The sequence below is a fragment of the Scylla paramamosain genome, chromosome 7 (genome assembly GCF_035594125.1).
Source record: "Scylla paramamosain isolate STU-SP2022 chromosome 7, ASM3559412v1, whole genome shotgun sequence".
NCBI classification, from domain to species: Eukaryota; Metazoa; Arthropoda; class Malacostraca; order Decapoda; family Portunidae; genus Scylla; species Scylla paramamosain.
The window spans coordinates 3,195,001-3,215,000 of record NC_087157.1 but is presented as its reverse complement, the minus strand read 5'-3'; the positions used below and the strand labels follow the sequence as shown (position 1 = coordinate 3,215,000).

Genomic DNA, 20,000 nt, shown 5'->3' with positions numbered 1-20,000 from the left:
GATGTGATGATGGTGGTGGTGGTGACGTGATGTGATGGTGGTGGTGGTGGTGACGTGATGTGATGTGATGTGATGATGATAGCTATAACGTTAATAATGGTGGTTGTGATGGTGGTTGTGATGGTGGTAAAGGTGATCATTGAGGAAAATAAAAAAAATAAATAAAAAAGTGGGAGAAGCAAACTGGAAAAAAAAATTGAGATCTTAAAAATTTGAAAATAAACGAATTGAGAGAGAGAGAGAGAGAGAGAGAGAGAGAGAGAGAGAGAGAGAGAGAGAGAGAGAGAGAGAGAGAGAGAGAGAGAGAGAGAGAGAGAGAGAGAGAGAGAATTATCATCAGCCTTTCTGACCTGCCTATAAAACTAATCACCATCCCTCTCCACCATCATCACCACCATCATCATCACCACCACCACCACCACCACCACCATCACCACCACCACCACCACCACCCTCTACTCCTGCCTATATTTCTCTCTCCATACAATTATTCCTCACCAATCTCCCTCCATTAAACGCTACAAAACCTTCCTATTGCAATGCCTTGGCAGCCATATTCTCAACACCATTTCCTCTTTCCCTTCTTCTCACCTGTCCTTCCTCCCTTCCCCTAGACAAGAAACCCTTCACCTTTCCCCCGTCCCCTTTTGCCTTCCTAGGACAACCCTGCAACCCTGTAACATTCTTCTTCTCTTCAGTTTTCTTTCTTTATTTTCGTTATTCGGTTTCTACTCTCCTTTTAAAATCATGAAGATCCAGTTACCAATATTTCTCCACTTTTCACTTGTCAATCTTCTTCCAGCCTATTACATCTTGGCTCTTCCTCACACTCTGTCTCGCCTCACAGTGCCAGCACATCATACATTCTTCAGTCTGTCACGTCTTATAACATGAACTCTTCCGATCATTTTAACAACCACTCTATTTAAAATTACTCAAGAAAAATACGTGTCGTGCTCTTTTTAACTTTATTCTTGTGCTGCTTCTCACCTTTGTTACATTTCCAACAAATAGATTTTTTTTTTCAACATTCTTATTAACGCATTCCACTGGATCATGCTGTTCCTTTTAGCATTTCAAAATCCTTGAATATATTTCTCTTCACACCATTTAATTTTCCTGTTCATATATATATATATATATATATATATATATATATATATATATATATATATATATATATATATATATATATATATATATATATATATATATATATATATATATATATATATATATATATATATATATATATATATGTATTTATTTATTTATTTATTTATTTTATTTTTTTTTCTTTTTCTTTTTTTTTTTTTTTTTTCCACTCTTTCAAATCCTCAGTTACCTTTTCCTCCCTATACTAAACAAGCCTCACAGCCTCCCTGGCCTGGTCACCTCCTGACTGCTTGACTCCTCGAGAAATTAATGGATGGATGCAAATTACTCTCGACACGCAACACAGCCGATTATTAATTACACAGGCCTCCGCCCAATACCTTCCCGTGAGAAAGGAAGAGGAGGAGAAGGAGGAGGAGGAGGAGGAGGAGGCAGATTGTGACAAAGAAAGCGAACTATGTGCGTAATTTATAGCGGCGACGCAGTAGAAGTCATGTAAACGACCTAACAGGACGGAACTACCCTACAGCTTTGTGACTGGGGGCTTGCATGCAAAATATAAACAAAATATAAATCTACACATGTGCATAAGCGTTAAATTTTCCTCTTTATTACTGTGTTACTATCATTTTATTTTCACTGACTCTAATATCGCGTCATTTTCAAAAGCGGCAAAAGGACCACTTGTTTAATAAAGTTATCATACTCGTATCTATGTGAAGATACTTGCTTGTTGTGAGTTTCTCTTACGTGTGTGTGTGTGTGTGTGTGTGTGTGTGTGTGTGTGTGTGTGTGTGTGTGTGTGTGTGTGTGTGTGTGTGTGTGTGTGTGTGTGTGTGTGTGCCTGCGTGTGTGCGTGGGATCGTTTGGGTGCATGCAAGTGCAGTTGAGTGGAAGGGGGCGCAGGGTGTGGGTAATTGCAGATGTTGGGTATGCGATAAGGAATACATTAGGAGGTACAGGGAGGGAGGGAGAGGAGAAGAGGGTGGGAGAGGAGGGAGAGGAGGGAGGGTAACAAGAGGGAAGGTACGAATGGAGGGAGGAAGAGAAACGAAACGCCGGAAAACACAGAAAAAAATAAAAGGTACAGAAAAAAAGTGTAGAGAGAGAGAGAGAGAGAGAGAGAGAGAGAGAGAGAGAGAGAGAGAGAGAGAGAGAGAGAGAGAGAGAGAGAGAGAGAGAGAGAGAAAGAAAGAAAGGGGGGTGGTTGTCAGGGATAGAGTCAGCAGGTATCAGCTTAGGCTTCCCCGGGGGGTGTCAGCTTTCCGTCAGGAGATATAAGCCCGCCGCGTCGTCCTTATCCCCACACAAATCGTTGGTGCTCGTCCCCTTCGGCAGTAGCTTCGTGAGTAACACCTGCTAGGCTTTTAAAAATACACTACCGGAAAATCGAATATTCTAAAAATTGAGTTTATTTCACTTTAATCTCTTAGTTTTGTATTTTCCGATTCATTATATATATTTTTTTGTTAATTTTCCTTAGGCTTAATGCTAAAGTGATTTGATGGAGGTTTGGAGTATAAGCAAATGACCCAATTAAGTAGTTAAAATCTTTTCGTGGTTGAAGTTACGTTTTCTGTTGAATTAAATCGTCAGGAGATACTGAAATAAAACATTGTGGCATACTTCTTTTAACAGTCAAAGGCTTAAACGATTACAGAGAAAGCTCATTGTTTCCATTACGAGGCACTGCATTTCCATATCCATTGTGCAATACTGGAAGACTTGTCCTAGATCAGCAAGTTGTATCTAAGTTGACAGTTGGCAAAGGGAATCACGAAGGGAATCACATTTTCTTCCCCTGCAACGGAAATTTACATAAGGTGAATGTTATGGTTCAGCCTGACGACCTTTCACTTTCACGCTTTCCTTCCTTCCTTCCCTCACGTAAAATATTTATGGAAATCAGTTATTTATTCATGTTCACTTTCTTCCCAATGGTTTGATTTTCCCTCAGCAACAGCGTACATTTTTTCCTTTTTTTTATGTATCTTCTTTAGTCTTTTAACATTTTCTCCCAAGTCTTCTACACGATCCGGGATAAAGGGTCAGGGGTTTCTTTAATATTATATACTTTCCTCCAGGCTTCTCGTTACTTGTTTGACAGGATGACATTAAGGGCAGGATTTCTCTCCTCTCCCCTCTCCACTCCACGACCTCGTCCTAACATTTCCACCTTTCATCACGTATTTATCCGTGCCACGACAGGGATTAAAAATTTACATCGTGGCTGCCGTGAAGTACGAGAATGAAAAACTAGGAAACATTTCTTATTCACCCGAAGCAGGACGAGGATTTAAAACTGCACACACACAGGTTGATAAAAAAGTAAAAGAAAGGAGAGGTTGGAAGAATGAAGAAAAACGCTCCCTATAGCATGAATACAAAAGGAAAGAAGTTGATACAAAATAAAACGCTCTGTTCAAATCTAATAATGATAATAATGAAGCACAAAAATACAGTAATGGCAATATAAAAGAAAATAAACTTAATATTCCAAAGAAAAAAATTCAGTACACTTCTGTCAGTGAACCCAAATCATTCACATCATGGAGTCGACAGTTGTTAGTCAGAATATAAGATGAATAACTAGAGATCGTTTCCAACACATTCATCGTAAGAAAAGGAAAAAAAAATACATAAATATCCTAACTTTAACGTAATCCTCATAAAGAAATCTTGAATAAAACAAAACTAATACCTTAAATAACCGAGCAGATTAACTTATCCCAACCCACACTTCTACCACTCACTTACGTCCCCACAATAACCCCAATAAACACCACATGCACCACCAATTATATCTCTTATCCCCTTTCCCCCCTGATAACCCAACAAAACACCACACACACATCCCTAAACAACATAATTTCCCTCTTTTCCCAGCAGAGGATGATCGGCAAGTGGGTCGTGGTGGTGGTGGCGGCGGTGATGTGTGCGGGAGTAAGGGCGAAGTGTCCCTCGTCATCTGTCATTTCTCCCTGCACGTGTCGGGAGGAGATGCCGGGCAGGACCATGGAGTGCAGCAGAGTCACCTCCTCCAGCCAGCTCCAGAATGTGTTTGCGGTGAGTGGTGACGGGTGAAGGGAGGGTAGTGGTGGTGGTGGTGATAGTTGGTAAGGGTGAGGTTAGGGAATGATAAGTGTGGCAATAAGAAAAGGATGGCAGTAGTAGTAGTAGTAGTAGTAGTAGTAGTAGTAGTAGTAGTAGTAGTAACAACAGCAGCAGCATCAATAGTGGATAAAAGCGAGAATGTATATCAGGCAGTAGTGAGGGAGGAAGGGAGGACAGAAGTGGATAAAAGCAATACTCGTGTGACAGAAAAGTTGTGCCTTGGTACTGGGAGGCGAGTTGAAGGGGAAGCACCACATCACATAAATTAAAGATGAGGGCCTGGGACCATAACACGACCGAAAAAAAAAAAAACTCAAATATTGAACGAAAGATGGAAATAACAGGGGGGAACTTTACGTAAACTTGTACTATGACCACACCACAAGCAGGAGGCATTTCAAGCGACACAAAAACCTCAGAACAACATTCTGACAACCACCATCACCACAGTCTGATGATAATCAACTGGCACATTACACACACACAAAATTTTCATGGATTAACAAAGAAAACAACAACAAGCATACACAACCTCAAAACCTAAATCCAGTTATATATACAGACAGACAATACTCGTATATTAATATATATACACTTCACTACACCTACAAATCCCTTACCTAGTTTATTTTCACTTGTATTTCAATTACTATCCTTTTTATTTTCCCTTCCATCAGCTTTACACAAAAAAAAATATATATATCCTTTCCTCTATTTTACAACATTCTTTCTTATTTGATCATTTCTATACATGTCACACCTTTCCCTTCCCCTTGTCTTCCCGTTCAGCATTCCTTCACTCACGCCTACATACTCCCCTTCTCCCAACCCCGCAGAACGACATGCCCAACCCGCAGTTCCAGTTCTTCCAAATCGTCAAGCTGAGTGGCCGGTGCACCCTTGAGAAGATCCCGGCCAATGTATTCGGTTCCACCACCTTCATGTTTGTGTGGTTCGGACAGACAGATATTACCAGCGTGGATCCAGCGGCGTTTACTGGTATGGTGCTCCTTTCTCTCTCTCTCTCTCTCTCTCTCTCTCTCTCTCTCTCTCTCTCTCTCTCTCTCTCTCTCTCTCTCTCTCTCTCTCTCTCTCTCTTTCTGGGTTGCCTCCTCCTTGAACTCTGAATCCGTTATGATTGAGAGAGAGAGAGAGAGAGAGAGAGAGAGAGAGAGAGAGAGAGAGAGAGAGAGAGAGAGAGAGAGAGAGAGAGAGAGAGTCAGTCAGCATCAATTTATTTCATTCAGCATTTTTAAATTTTTAATGGAAAATCCGCTCAAATGGAGATAAGTGGCGTCTCTCTCTCTCTCTCTCTCTCTCTCTCTCTCTCTCTCTCTCTCTCTCTCTCTCTCTCTCTCTCTCTCTCTCTCTCTCTCTCCCAAAAACACCTTAACTAAAACTGATATTTCATGTTTTGAATTTCGTTACTGTCTGCACCGCCTCGGGTTTCCTTTTTTCCCCTCCCCCACGATGGCTGACCTTACACACGGGGAGCCTTGGCCGCCCCTATATAGAGCACCGCACGCGTGTTTGGGAAGCGCCAGCACACTTATGTTAAGCAGGGTGGAGGCACGAGGCTATTAATCTCATCAGTTCCTTTCAATCGGGGAAGTACTTGAATAATTTAGTTTTATTGATAAGTATATGGATAGTTTTATTTTTTTCTTCTTAACTGTTTTCTAATGTCACCTGAACCGTTCATATATTAATTTGTGGTCTTGTATTTATAAGGTTTTTTCAATTTATGTCCCCGGAGTTCTGAATAATTTACAGTTTCATCGATAAGTACAAGAAGAGTTTTCGATTTCTTCCGAACTGCTTCCTAGTGTATTCGTAACTGTTCGTTAGTTGCGCTCTTGTATTTGGGAATATAAGGGAAGCTGAAAGAAGACGCCAAACACATTCGCAGCAGTCTCTTTATAAAACACACATGCCTGTATACTTATCAGCCATATCCATACTGTGTTCATTATGTTCGTCTCCTTCACGTGAAAATTACATAATATTTTCCTTCATTCAACGCACGTGTCACTTCAATACCACAAATAACCCGGAACTTTAATTTTTCTTCGTCTTTTGTTACTTAAAACTGAAAATATTATCTTCGTCTTACTAATATGACATTTTTACACCATTTACCTTAATCCAAAGGAACGTCACCACTTAACTATGAAAATAACAACAATGATAAATGAACAGATAAAAATAAACTTAACTAGCTTTCCTTTCTTCTTTGTCACCTACTGTACCAAACCACTCCGCAGGCAACGAGGTGAGCATGCTGGAGCTGACCATCGCCGACGCCATCAAGCTCACCTCCTTCCCCTTCGACTCCCTGGCCAGCCTGATCTCCCTGTACAAGGTGGACCTCACCCACACCAAGATCGACACCCTCACCCACGTCGGCGCCGCACCCAACCTCACTCAGGTGAAACTCTCAAGGTTCAGCACAGCATTTACTCTGATTTATGTTACTGCCTCTCTCTCTCTCTCTCTCTCTCTCTCTCTCTCTCTCTCTCTCTCTCTCTCTCTCTCTCTCTCTCTCTCTCTCTCTCTCTCTCTCTCCCTCTCATAAGACGTCATTTTTATATAAGTAATCACAAAGTAAAGAGGAAATGACTCCCAGCCTCTTCCTTTATAAATATTTTTCTTTGTTTCCTCGTCACTTCGATTTTATCTTAATTCCCATCCTCTTCCTTTACTTTGTTTTGCTTTCATACTGCCTACGTGTGTTAAACTTCTCTCTCTCTCTCTCTCTCTCTCTCTCTCTCTCTCTCTCTCTCTCTCTCTCTCTCTCTCTCTCTCTCTCTCTCTCTCTCTCTCTCTCTCTCTCTCTCTCTCTCGCTAATGGGCCACAAAAATGTCTATTGCCACCCTCGCTGTTACCACGTCGGGCGCCTTCCACAGGTTTCCGTGACCAACGGGCAAGTGAAGACCATCGAGAAGAACGCCGTGGCTGATATGCCCCGCCTGACCCGCCTCGACCTGCAGAACAACCCCCTCACCTCCCTCCCAGACGGCAGCCTCGCAGCCTCCACCTCCGAGTGAGTCATGCTCGTCTGTCTGTGCTTGGATGCTGCTTATGAGTCTTTTGCGAACCTCCCTCTCTCTCTCTCTCTCTCTCTCTCTCTCTCTCTCTCTCTCTCTCTCTCTCTCTCTCTCTCTCTCTCTCTCTGCTCTAATTTACCGTCATTTTGCTTTGTTTATTCATAAATATTGTCTTTTTATATTTTCCATATTTTTTTTATTTGTTCTTCCTTTTCTTCTGTTATTCGTGCTATGAGATAAATTTTCTCCCTTATTTTTCTTTTTTTTAATCACCCTTTTATTTCTCCTTTTTTATTTCGATACACAGCGTTTAATTGATCTATTCGCAACGGTCTGGTCAGCATCTGTCAGTTGGAACGTTTCGCGTCACGCTCTTTTTTTTTTTTTTTTTTTTTTTGTTATGCCACTTCCTTTCATCTGAAGAGGCGATGGGTTGGTTGGGTTCTTCAAAAGACGTCATCTAATCTAACGCCCTCAATGATACCGTTGTGCTCTTCAATAACGTCACTCCATTTCGTGCCTTCAATTATACCCTATTCACCTGCCCACCTGGCCGTCATGACGAGGAGGAGGAGTAAAAGGAGGAGGAGGAAAAGAAGGATAACTATTACTAACACCTGTTCTTCACCACTCCTCCCTTATATTTCCCTCCCTTCCCTCCCCCTACACTTAATACCTCCTCTCCTGCACCTCCTCGACCTTCCCTCCTCCCTCCCGTTCCTCCTTGCGTTTGTCCTGCTCGAACTTTCTCCCTCAAGGCTGCGTACTTTTCCCTCCCTTTCTCTCACCTTCACCCTTCCGCGGCGGGCCAGACTGGAGGACGTGGCAAGGTCGGGAGGAGGTTGGTGTGGTGCCCTTAGTACACCGCCAATTATCCCAGACGGTCTACGTAGCTTCCCTCGGGGCGTGTGTGTCCAGTCACCCGCCTGTCTGCCCTCTGTCCTGCCCGTGTGTGTGTGTGTGTGTGTGTGTGTGTGTGTGTGTGTGTGTGTGTGTGTGTGTGTGTGTGTGTGTGTGTGTGTGTGTGTGTGTGTGTGTGTGTGTGTGTGTGTTCTTTGATCCTCTTGTATGACAGTCGTTTTTGCTTTTTCTTTTTTTTTTTTTTATTATTATTGTCAAGCCGTCCTTCTTCGTGTGATCGCATTTTTACTTTCTAGGGTTCTCTTCAAAATGTTTGGCCTCTGTCATGTGCGACCGGCTGTCTGTCTGTTTCGCTGCCTGCCTGTCTGTCTGTCCGTCCGTCTGCTGAAGTGATGGTTCGTTTCCCTGTTGCATTTTTTTTTTTTTACTTTCTCTCCATTTCATCCTTTCACTGTGATCTCTCGTGTCATTTTTTTCCCCCTATCTTGTTTTCTTTTCATTCGACCCTTTGCAGCCACACATTACGAATAGCTAATAATATCATCAATGAAGTTATTTTTTTGTTAAAGGATGAAATAGGGGGAAAAAAAGAGAGATAGGCAAAAGACTGACAATTGAAAGAAACAGAAACGTGAACTAGAAAGAGAGGGGAGAGAGAAGAGGAAGCAGGGAAGGTGGAACGGAATACGGGAAAAGCTGATGAAAATGGAAAACGAAAGAAAATGTGAGAGTGAAGTCAGAGAGTGAGTCAGAAGTGGGCTAGGGTAGGAATGGAAGGATGGAGAGACACGATCCACTTGGAAATGTATCAGAGTGGAACATAGGCACCGTTAAGGCAGTCCTTGTGTCCGTAACGAAGACAAGCCGTGTTATGTGGACGGATGCCAGCGGCGGAAGGAGATAGGGGGAAAGAAGGAGGCAGGTGAGAAGGGAGGTACAAGCAGGGGAAGGAAGGATACAGGTGAGGTAATAGAGGGAGACAGGGGAGGTGAGGGAGGGAAGGTGAAGGTAGGTAGGTAGGGAGAGAGAGAGAGAGAGAGAGAGAGAGAGAGAGAGAGAGAGAGAGAGAGAGAGAGAGAGAGAGAGAGAGAGAGAGAGAGAGAGAGAGAGAGAGAGAGAGAGAGAGAGAGAGAGAAGGTGACGGAGCTGATCTTGCAGTCACCAGGCAACGGGGCGGGGTGATGCAAGGCGCTGAAGGAGGAGGTGAAGGAGGAGAATGTTGCCTGAGGTCGGAGTTAGTCAATCCCGTAACGTTATTGTTCGGAAAACTGGCGGCAAATTACGAAGAAAAATCAGGGAATATTTCTTTCTGTATGTGTTTTCCGCTGCGTATTTGTAACTGAAGCGATTAAACATTTTCGCTCCAGTTCAGATAGTCACGGGTACAAGATGAAATGTGTGTGTGTGTGTGTGTGTGTGTGTGTGTGTGTGTGTGTGTGTGTGTGTGTGTGTGTGTGTGTGTGTGTGTGTGTGTGTGACGGGATGCACGTGAGCCCTTTGCACCCACGTTCTTGTGAGTGTGGGTGTGGGATTTAGTGGGTTGGTGGGTCAGAGTGGCGGTGAGTCACTCGATGGAGAGAGAGAGAGAGAGAGAGAGAGAGAGAGAGAGAGAGAGAGAGAGAGAGAGAGAGAGAGAGAGAGAGAGAGAGAGAGAGAGAGAGCGTGTGTGTGAGGGGCGCGTGAGTAAGCCGTTGAGGTGGAATGATGAGGATTGACTGCCTTTACACAACCTTACTGAACGAGTGAAAATTGCAATAGCCGCTGCTCGGGGAGGGAACGTGAAGGCGGGCACGTCTGTCTGGCGGCGTTGCATAAGTCAAGAATGTTTATAATTCAAAAGAACAAAACGGTTAGGAATTAGATCAAAGATATAAGATTGAAGACTATGTAGAGAAAAAGAGCCAGCCGCCGCCCTGCCGCCTCCCCGCCCACACCAGCGAGGCAAGGAACGATGTCAACAGTAACATACGTTTTCAATATTCAGAAAAACAAATTGGTTTATGGAATATACCAGACATGTACGTTTGAATAATGGAAACAAAAGCTGCCATCGCCTTGTTGCCTCGACGCTCGACACGGCGAGACAAAACGAGCCAAGAAACAATGTGAACAGTGACTAACGGAGCCTTGTCTCTCTCCCTCCCTTTGCAAGTCACACTCCCTGCCGCCACTCCGACCCAGCCTTGCACTCCGCTAAATATTTTCAAAGTTCTGGGGTGAAACGAAAAAAAAAAAAAGGGAAAATATACGGCATGCATATCCAAATGTACGTATCATATGAATCAGAATCAATGCGTTGTTTTTCCCGGCATGCCGCAGCAGTCACTCCATGAAGGCTGAGCCCCAAAGAAACTCAATTCAATGGGAAATAAAAATTAGAATATGGAACAAAGACGTTGAGCTCTCTCTCTCTCTCTCTCTCTCTCTCTCTCTCTCTCTCTCTCCTCTCCTCTCTCTCTCTCTCTCTCTCTCTCTCTCTCTCTCGGTATATCACTAGTAAATTTCAGCTTCTAAAATATTTATGCTTCTCGTCAACTTTAAAGCCAAAATATGACACAGAATGATTGATTTTTTTTATGTGGATGGGAGTGGTGTCGGCAGCGTGCAGTGAGTGGCGTTGAGGGTGTGAAGCGGTGAGATGTGTGGTAAGTGGAGGGTATTGAGACAGGTGTGGTATGTGGTGTGCAGGTGTGTGTGGTGTGAGGCGGTGGAAAGAATGGTGTTGTGACAGGTGTGATATGTGGTGCGCAGGTGTGAGTGAGTGTTGCATTGGTGCTCGTGACAGCCTCCTCGTGGTGTTGCAGGCCGTGGGTGGTGTACCTGGACGGGTGTCAGATCAACGACATCAGCCCCACTGCCTTCCAGGGTAGCCTGCCGTCCGGCGTGTTCCTTAACCACAACAAGATGACGTCCATCCCGGAGGTGAGCATCGAGACGTCCTCACACGCTGCCTCATCCTCCATCCTCACCCTAACACGCAATCTCACCTTAATACAAGCATCCCTTATCCTCAGCCTAACACACGTTCTGGATCCTTTTCACCTTTACACACCCTTACATCCTTCCTCCATATCCTAACATGCCATCACATCCTCTACTCTCACCCTAACATAATTCATCCCTAACGCATCAACACATCCTGCGTACTTACCCTAACACCTCCACTTTCTTGATCTCCGGCTTAAAACACAAGTGTCCTTTACCGTCATGTGCACTAGGACTCAAAATATTTCACCCAACATATATATAACTCTCGCTAACCTAACCTAACCGAACCTAAACAAACCAAAACCGAACTAACCCTAACCTAACCTAACTTAATACACCCTCATACTCCTGATACCCCAACACCCAACATACACTATTACCTAGCTACCCGCCCTCCCTTCCCCAGAGTCCCCAGCACTGTCCTTGCCAGTACACTTTTACTTTCAGTCCCCCCCTTCACCCTGACACACACACACACACACACACACACACACACACAATACCCAACACTCTCACGCTTTGTCCTCACCTCACCCTCACGAAAAAGTTCAATGCATGTACACGCCCTGCGAACACACACACACACAAACACACACACACACACACAACACACCATGTATAAACCTACGTACTAAAATCCAAATCTTTCCTTTCTCTTTGTGTTACTGCGTTAAGTTTGGCCGTTACCCCCCCGCCCTCTCTCTCTCTCTCTCTCTCTCTCTCTCTCTCTCTCTCTCCTCTCTCTCTCTCTCTCTCTCTCTCTCTCTCTCTCTCTAGGACACAATCAACTTTTTTTTTCTCCTTCTGCACGCCCTGAAGGATTCGATTTCAAAATTTTAAACCCTCCTAAGTTTCTGATTCGGCAGAGTAGTGAAAGGTCAAGGTGGAAAAGACCACTAGTAGCTGCGGGCATGAAGGATACACATGCACCGCCCCGCCGCTGCTCCCTCCGCCCCTCCTCCTCCCAGTCACCTCTTGACCCACGCTCATAAAAGATTTCTTCTCTCATCAGGATTATTTTCAGACACCACAAAGATGATGGCTCGGTTATCAGTGTATTTGTTACTGGAAATGGAGAATGTTTTGGTAAACTATCACTAGGAGAATGACAGCACCCTCTATAATTATTTTCAAAGATTACAGAGATGATGAGTTGATGGTTATGAATGCTTATTATTGGGAATGTAGAATGTGCTTGCTAAACTGTCATGAAATCATCCTTAAAAACTATTTTCAAAGACCAGAGAGAGATGATTAGTTGCATTATTATGGGGGTATTTACTACTAGGAATGATGAGTGCTTGTTATCCTATCACTGGGAGCATGAAAACACCCTTAAAAACGATTTTCAAAGATCACATAGTTGCATAATTGAGTGCCTTCGTTACTTAGAAATGCAGAAACTACCTTTCAGAAACATTTAAAACTACAGAAAAAAACAGAAACATTTAAACTACCATTAATAAAAAAAAAAAAAAAAAAAAAAAACACCCTTAAAAAACACGGTAACTTCTACTAGGGCGCGTTAGAAGTGGTTTAAATAGCACACACACAAATGTCTAAGCAATACGATCCCTTTGTCTTGTCTCTCAGTTTCCCTCCTTTCCTTTTTTTCCCCAGCGCGAGTGAGACAACACGACTCTACTTTGCATAATCTTTCATACACGTGGTAACATATATGCCACTTGTGCGTCTATGAGTGCAGTTTGTCAGCCTTGAGTAGATGTATCAGTGTACAGTCACACTCACTCACTCACACACACACTCACTCACACACACACACACACACACACACACACAGGAATAAGCTTGCGTATTTAAGGATGTTGCATTCCAAAAGTGACTTGCACTAGCAATTTTTCGCATCAGAGAGAGAGAGAGAGAGAGAGAGAGAGAGAGAGAGAGAGAGAGAGAGAGAGAGAGAGAGAGAGAGAGAGAGAGAGATTTCATACTACCTACACCCGGAATGCTACTTGAACGAATGGATCTAATAACAGGAAAGAGAGAGAAAAAAAAAGAAGAAAAGAGAAAAGCGCAAAATTTAACAACGACCCAAATCATTCTTCCACATGAATTCCTGTGATATGAAATAAGAATTGACAGAAGGACGGGGGGGGGGGGAAATCGCTTTCTTCTACTTTGCTATTCCTCCCTTCCATCGCTTATTTTCCTTTTTTTCCTTCATCATTTTTATTTATGATTTTTTTTTGTTTTTTTTTTCCCTGATATGACTTCGCCCACTCATCCTTTCTTTGTGTTCTACTACCTTTTTCCTTTCTTTCATTTCTCATATTTTCCCCGGTGTTTCCTTTTCTTTTCTCTCTTTTTTTTCCTCATATTTTCTTTCTCTTTTCCCGCTTCTCTCATCTCTTCTGTCTTATTTCCTTTTTATCCCTTGCATTTTTACTCGTACTTCTTATTTTTTGTCCATATCATCATTTTGTCTCCTTTTTCTGCCCCTTATTCTGTTTTTTTTTTCCACAATTTCTCTCTTTTCATCCCTTTTTTCTCTCATTTCTCCTGTCCTATTTCCTATTCATTCCTTGCATTTTTATCACCGTTCTCCTATATATTTTTTATCCCTTGCTTATTCTCTTTTTTTTTCATCATTTATCTCCCTCTTCTTTACCTTTTGTATTCTTCTGTCACTTAAATTTCTTCCCTTGCCACAGCAATTGGGGGTAAAAGAGTCACGTGTATCTAAGTTTCCCACAATCGTTGTCTCGTTTCTCCAATTACGTGCATTTCCTCCCCTTCACCACCTGAGCGAGGCCCCGGACAGGTGAGGGGTGCAGCTCCCTCTCTTTAAAGGGATGGTAAAATGTTGCCCCTACACACCGTGGGAATTCTAGCTGCTGGTCCTTCCCACGTGTCTTCCTTCGTAATTACACCTCTAGGAGACTTTAAGGTCCTTTCAGAAGCTTTATGTTCCTTTATTGTTATCATTTGTTATTTGTTTTCATGATATACACTTTTCCTATCTATGTTTTTTTTTCTTTGTGTCATGTACTTGTTTTTACTTTTCTTTGAGTCGTTCTATTGTACTGTGGTAAATTCTTGTTTGTTTTCGTTATCTATCTCTTCTTTTCCCTACATTTCCTTTCTTTTCTTTGCCTTATGCACTTACTTCTCCCCTCCCCTTTCTCTATCTTTGGTCACCTCCTAACACCTCACTATTCCCTCAGGCCACCTTCAGACCCATTCTGGAGCACATGAAGGCCTCGGAGGCAGCTGGCTCCCTCGCCCACTACGTCGACCTCACCAACAACCCCGCTGGAGTGTGACTGCGGCATGAAGTGGGGTGGCGACGGACGAGACCCTGCTGCCCTTCGTCAAGAAACGCCGTCTGTACCAATGGCGACGTGAAACGGCGTTGGTCTGGCCGATCTGCCCCCTGGATTCTTCGACTCGTGTTAGGTGTACCATGAGTGCCTAATGCCGTTTGAGTGACACACACACACACACACACACACACACACACACACACACACACACACACACACACACACAGAAACACGCGCGCGAAATAAGGAGAGCTAATTATCGAGGTTTATCTACATACATACATCCACAAAGTTTTAAAAAAATATGCGTCAGCACATTAGTTATATTGGTTTTTTTTTTTTTTCTTTTAAGTTCGTATTGTTTGGAGAGAAAAAAAAAATGTGCTGAAGAGGATGGAAATAAATTTGAATACGAAAAAAATGCTGGTATATGTGTATTTACCTCAAGTACCAACAAATTAGCGAGAATTTTACAGCGAAAGGGATTACCAGAGAGAGAGAGGAGAGAGAGAGAGAGAGAGGAGAGAGAGAGAGAGAGGAGAGAGGAGAGAGAGAGAGAGAGAGAGAGAGAGAGAGACTATGTGACTTCACTCAAAACGTTTTGGAAAGAACAAATAAGCAGGGAAGTCGAGAGCACAAGGGAGGCAGAGGGAAGACAGAAGGAAGACAAGGGTAAACAAGGGAGGGAAGGGAGGGGAGCAGGGTGGCAGGGAAGGGAAGAGGGGAGACTCAGGGCCGCAGCTGAAACCGAGACCAAGTAAAGGAGAAAAAATAAATAAATATCAACAAACAAATGCGATGAAAAAGAAAAAAAAAGATAATTCCTTCCTCACCGTTACTCCATGCCATTTATTTATCACCTTTTTGTGCCCCTATTTCTGTCTGTCCGGTACGACACAATGGGAGGGAGTAGAAAAAGAAAACCTGCTTACCAAAGGGCAGACTAAACTAAAGCTGGAATGTGACGGTGAGTGCAAGGTGGATTACATTAATAAAGGAGGAATATGAATTTGAGATGCGTGTGTTACTGAGGTGGTGGACTAATTTAGATGAGGATTGTGATGAAAATAATGGTGACTGGAAGGAGATCATTACGCAGATGTTTGCTATAAAAATAAATAAATAAAATAAATGTTGAAGGCGTGAGAGAATAAATGAACTAAAGTGGAGGAGACAGGTGCGGGTGGAAACACGTGTGGAGGAGACAGGTATAGGAGAAAACACGTGTGGATAGAGACAGAGGAGCATGAGACAAGTGTAGGTGGAAACAGGAGTGCATGAGCCACGTGAGGGTGGAAACAGGTGTGCATGACCCAGGTGAGGGAGGAAACAGGTGTGCATGAGAAAGGTGAGGGTGGAAACAGGTGTGCATGAGACTGGTGAGGGTGGAAACAGGTGTACATGAGCCAAGTGAGGGAGGAAACAGGTGTGCATGAGCCAGGTGAGGGTGGAAACAGGTGTGATTGAGACAGGTGAGAGTGAGACAGGTGAGGGGCGGCGCAGGCAAAGTACTCACCTTCCATGATGTAGAGCATGGACCCGATGTCACCCTCCTTGATGATAAGGGAGCCCTCCTCGTAGGTAACGCTGTACATGGACTCCACTATCTCCTTCACCTGCCCGATCTCCAGGTTCTTAAGGAAGTCATTCTCCAGGATCGCCTGACGCAGGAGGTCCTTCGATCTGAGGAGAAGGCAAGGGACGTGAGATTAAGTATCAAACACTTCCGCGCCGCATCTCCACTACTTTCAAAAGGTTCTAATTGAAGCTACAAGGGTTTTCAAGGGAGTTTTTACGATAAGAGTGACAAATTTCTCTCTCTCTCTCTCTCTCTCTCTCTCTCTCTCTCTCTCTCTCTCTCTCTCTCTCTCTCTCTCTCTCTCTCTCTCTCTCTCTCTCTCTGTGATTAAGTTAACAAACGAAGGTCATCTATCTCAAGTGGTGCCCTGCTGAGTGTAAACAAATGGTGGATTCAAGGAAGGTCTTTCACAATGTTAGGTTTAATTTCCTTTCAAGAACTCTTCAAGAATACCTAATGAAAAGCAAAGCACAGGAGACATTTACGAGGGTACTTTTCTCATGGTATTTCGTCTATTACATATGATATTCGTGGGATATTAGAACTAAATTACGACTCAGGTAAGATTACTACTGTTCATCCTCTAAAACTGAGAGAAAATGTGCGCGTGTCGGGTTTCATGTGAGAAAATGGGATGCTTAACCTTGGATATTCTCTCTCTCTCTCTCTCTCTCTCTCTCTCTCTCTCTCTCTCTCTCTCTCCTCTCTCTCTCTCTCTCTCTCTCTCTCTCTCAAATGGAACACAATTTCACGAATTATGAATAATTTCTACTATTCAAGCGACACAAAAAAGATAATTTAAACTGAGTGCAACAAACAAAACCTCAAATCAACACAATATTTGGCTAAGCTCAACCGCAGCAGGCCATCATAATCATCACCATCACCATCGTCTGAAGCCTGCCAGTGAAAGGCACGAAGGATAACCACAGGCAGAGTATAAAGGCTAGTATTGTGTGTTATCTATGTGGTTTGATCCTCCACTATGACTAAAAATATCAAAGTGATCACACAACGTCAAGTGATGCATAGGCAGGTCTGGTGTTCCTTCGGCTGTTGTGACGCAGTGATGAAGAAACTGTTCATAATGACCAGTGCATACTCATTAACCGATTTAGAGATGAAAAAAAAAATAGCAATAAAAAGGGAAAATGTTTTGGTGTAGAATAAGACTAAATAAGTAAGCAAAACAAAACACAATGGTCACTGTTGCCCCCCAAAATAATCATTATCATTACGGTCATCTGCCACTTTACATCAAGGCAACAACAAATAGCGCCGACCTAGTCAATATACCTGAGTTGCCCCTCGCCGCGCTCAGCTGTGAAGAAAGATGCTCAGACACGACAGAAAATGTGGTGAGAGTTTCAGGGCAGACTACACCAATACACACCTCAATGAGCACACAGATATTAATTAGACTGTCAGTACGGATTCATTTGGTAATAATAATCATATGATTGGTAAAAAAAAAAAAAAAAAAATCTGGAGGTTATGATATGTTGGGTTAGGTTAAGTTAGGTTACGTAAGAGTGAACATTTTACTGGAATGCCACGCGTAGGCATATATATATATATATATATATATATATATATATATATATATATATATATATATATATATATATATATATATATTGCTCGTCTAAAAAAAAAACAATATAAACATAAGGAAAGGAAAACTACGAAAGCTAGAATAATATTGTACATGAAACAATGTAAACAATAATAAATCAAAACATCAATGATATAAACGAAAGCATGAAAAACAGGAAACAAAGTAGAAAAAAAATAGTCAATTTCAAAACATTTCATCAAACTTTTCCTGCTTTCAACATTTATGACTTACTGAACACACGAACAAACACACCCATAATAGTAATAAACACAATACGACCTCACACTACTACTACTACTACTACTACTACTACTACTACTACTACTACTACTACTACTACTACTACTAAATATGATTACTTTTCCAGCTGCTGGTTACAATATTAACGATGTTGGTGCTGTTATTGTTATTACCGTTGTTGCTGTTGATGATAATACCAGTGATGATGTTTCTGTTCATGTATCATGCAATAGAAAAAATAATAATTTACGTAGAAGTAGTAGTAGTAGTAGTAGCAGTAGTAGTAGTAGTAGTAGTAGCACTAGTAGTAGAACATAAGAAATAAGGCAAGCTGCAAGAAGCCATCAGGCCTACACGTGGCAGTCCCCGTCTGAAATATACTTACCTATTTCCACCTATCATCCCCATCCATAAATCCGTCTAATCTTCTCTTAAAGCTCCCTAATGTCTTAGCACTAACAACTTGATTACTGAGTCCGTTCCATTTACTTACCATTCTATCTGAGAACCAATTTCTTCCTCTCTCTTTTTTAAACCTAAATTTTTCAATCTTGAACCCGTTCTTTCCTGGTTACTGATCCTGAGAATTTTGTTTACGTCCCCCTTGTTACAACCCTGTTAGTAGTAGTAGTAGTAGTAGTAGTAGTAGTAGTAGTAGTAGTAGTAGTAGTAGTAGTAGTAACAATAACAACAAAATCAACAAAACTAACACCAATATCAATAACAAACATTAACCGACACCCATCCAAACATGATAACACCGCCACCACCACCACCACAACTGCTATTTATAAGTAGTACATCCCGCAGAAACAAGCACCACAGCAGGCTTATCACTCGCTGGGTACTTCAACACTTCCGTCGCTACCATATGCACCAGACGCGCACGAGAAACCACCACCACCAGTTCCTTCACCTTCTATTCTGTTTATTTATGTATTTATTTATTTTTATTTTTTTCTTACACGTGCCTTCTAAAAGATAAACTGTACATGCACACTGTTATGGTTTGTGTTACTTATTATTCTCTTGATCTGCGTTGCATGCTTATATGTAAGTTCATTATTATAAATACTTTTCCTGTTATATCCTTTTTTTGGGGAGCTTGGAAAAGGGGTTAAACGTAAGAAAAAAAAAAAGTTAAAATATGTGAAACTGCAAGAAATCAGGTCTATGCGTGGCAGTTCCTGTATTTTATTCCTCCCTTTCTTTCTTTCTTGTTGCGAAAGAAAAATATCACAGTGCCATCTATTTTCTTTGTTGTTGACACTATATTTAGGTATTTTGATCTGTGCTACGCGCCGCCGAGGCAGCCACACGGCACCTACATATTAGCCAGCCTCTAGCATACCGAATAAAAAAACTGCACGCAACGAAAGTTTTCACCACCAGCAGGAACGAATGGAGGGGGAAAGTGCCAATAATGAACTTAAGAGATTGAATATGAATACGAAAGCAAGGGAAATATAGCAGAACGTGTAAGTTACATATGGAAGACTTTAAACAAAAAATACAAGGATGGACACGAAGGAAAAGGAGTGGATTTCAAAACACATGTGGTGTGGCGGGTGGTTTTCTACGCAGCAAGGGAAATGGATATCAAGGTATAGCGGGGTTGGTGTACGTGGCTAAGCAGTATCAAGGCTCAGTATTCCAGCCTTTGAAGATATTAGTGTCGGTACAGCGCAAGGGAAGGCCATTATCAGAATATTATCATGGCTGTTAATACCAAAGCATAGGAAATAAATGTACTAGTAAAAAAAAAATCACTTTACGCTTCGCCACCAATATAAATGTGTTCAGTTATAAGTAGGTGAAGGAACTAAATTATAGAAAAGTACGAAAGCAGAATTAAAAGGTAAATAAAGGAAGGAAGGAAAATAATAATTGAAAGTTAAGGAGACAGGATTAGAGACCAGTACAGGAAGATGACACAAAGTAGAAGGAAAATAATAAAATAACATGAAAGAAAAAAAAGAAAACCAACGTGACGAAAAAAATAATAATAATAATAATAATAAAAAGAAAAAAATCATAGTTGGAACACCGATGGAAAAGAAAATAATAACACAGTAAATGAACACAATTACAACAGAGTAATGGAAAGTTAGCACAAATGTTGAGGAAATAAAATGAGATGATAAACGGCAAA

The 20,000-nt window shown here is 42.0% G+C and overlaps 2 protein-coding genes across 12 annotated transcripts in view; one reads left to right on the top strand and one right to left on the bottom strand.

Annotated features, from left to right (window-relative positions):
* Positions 1–20,000, bottom strand: part of LOC135101919 (cGMP-dependent protein kinase 1-like) — a 169,248-nt gene that overhangs the window by 55,544 nt on the left and 93,704 nt on the right. For 9 of the 11 annotated variants that reach the window (XM_064006289.1, XM_064006279.1, XM_064006284.1 and 6 more), the window contains 2 exons: positions 15,928–16,094; positions 14,963–15,152 (listed from right to left, as the gene is read on the bottom strand). In XM_064006289.1, coding sequence (XP_063862359.1) covers positions 14,989–15,152; positions 15,928–16,094 — 331 coding nt within the window. In that variant the 3' untranslated portion in view covers positions 14,963–14,988. Of the gene's footprint in view, positions 1–14,962; positions 15,153–15,927; positions 16,095–20,000 lie in introns of those variants that run through there. The other 2 variants (XM_064006288.1, XM_064006287.1) reach the window with 1 other exon arrangement.
* Positions 2,326–14,704, top strand: LOC135101918 (oplophorus-luciferin 2-monooxygenase non-catalytic subunit-like). The gene is made up of 7 exons (XM_064006278.1): positions 2,326–2,461; positions 4,006–4,182; positions 5,067–5,229; positions 6,495–6,658; positions 7,138–7,274; positions 10,944–11,061; positions 14,313–14,704. The coding sequence occupies exons 2-7, from the start codon at positions 4,009–4,011 to the stop codon at positions 14,409–14,411; spliced, it is 855 nt and encodes a 284-aa protein (XP_063862348.1). The 5' UTR covers positions 2,326–2,461; positions 4,006–4,008; the 3' UTR covers positions 14,412–14,704.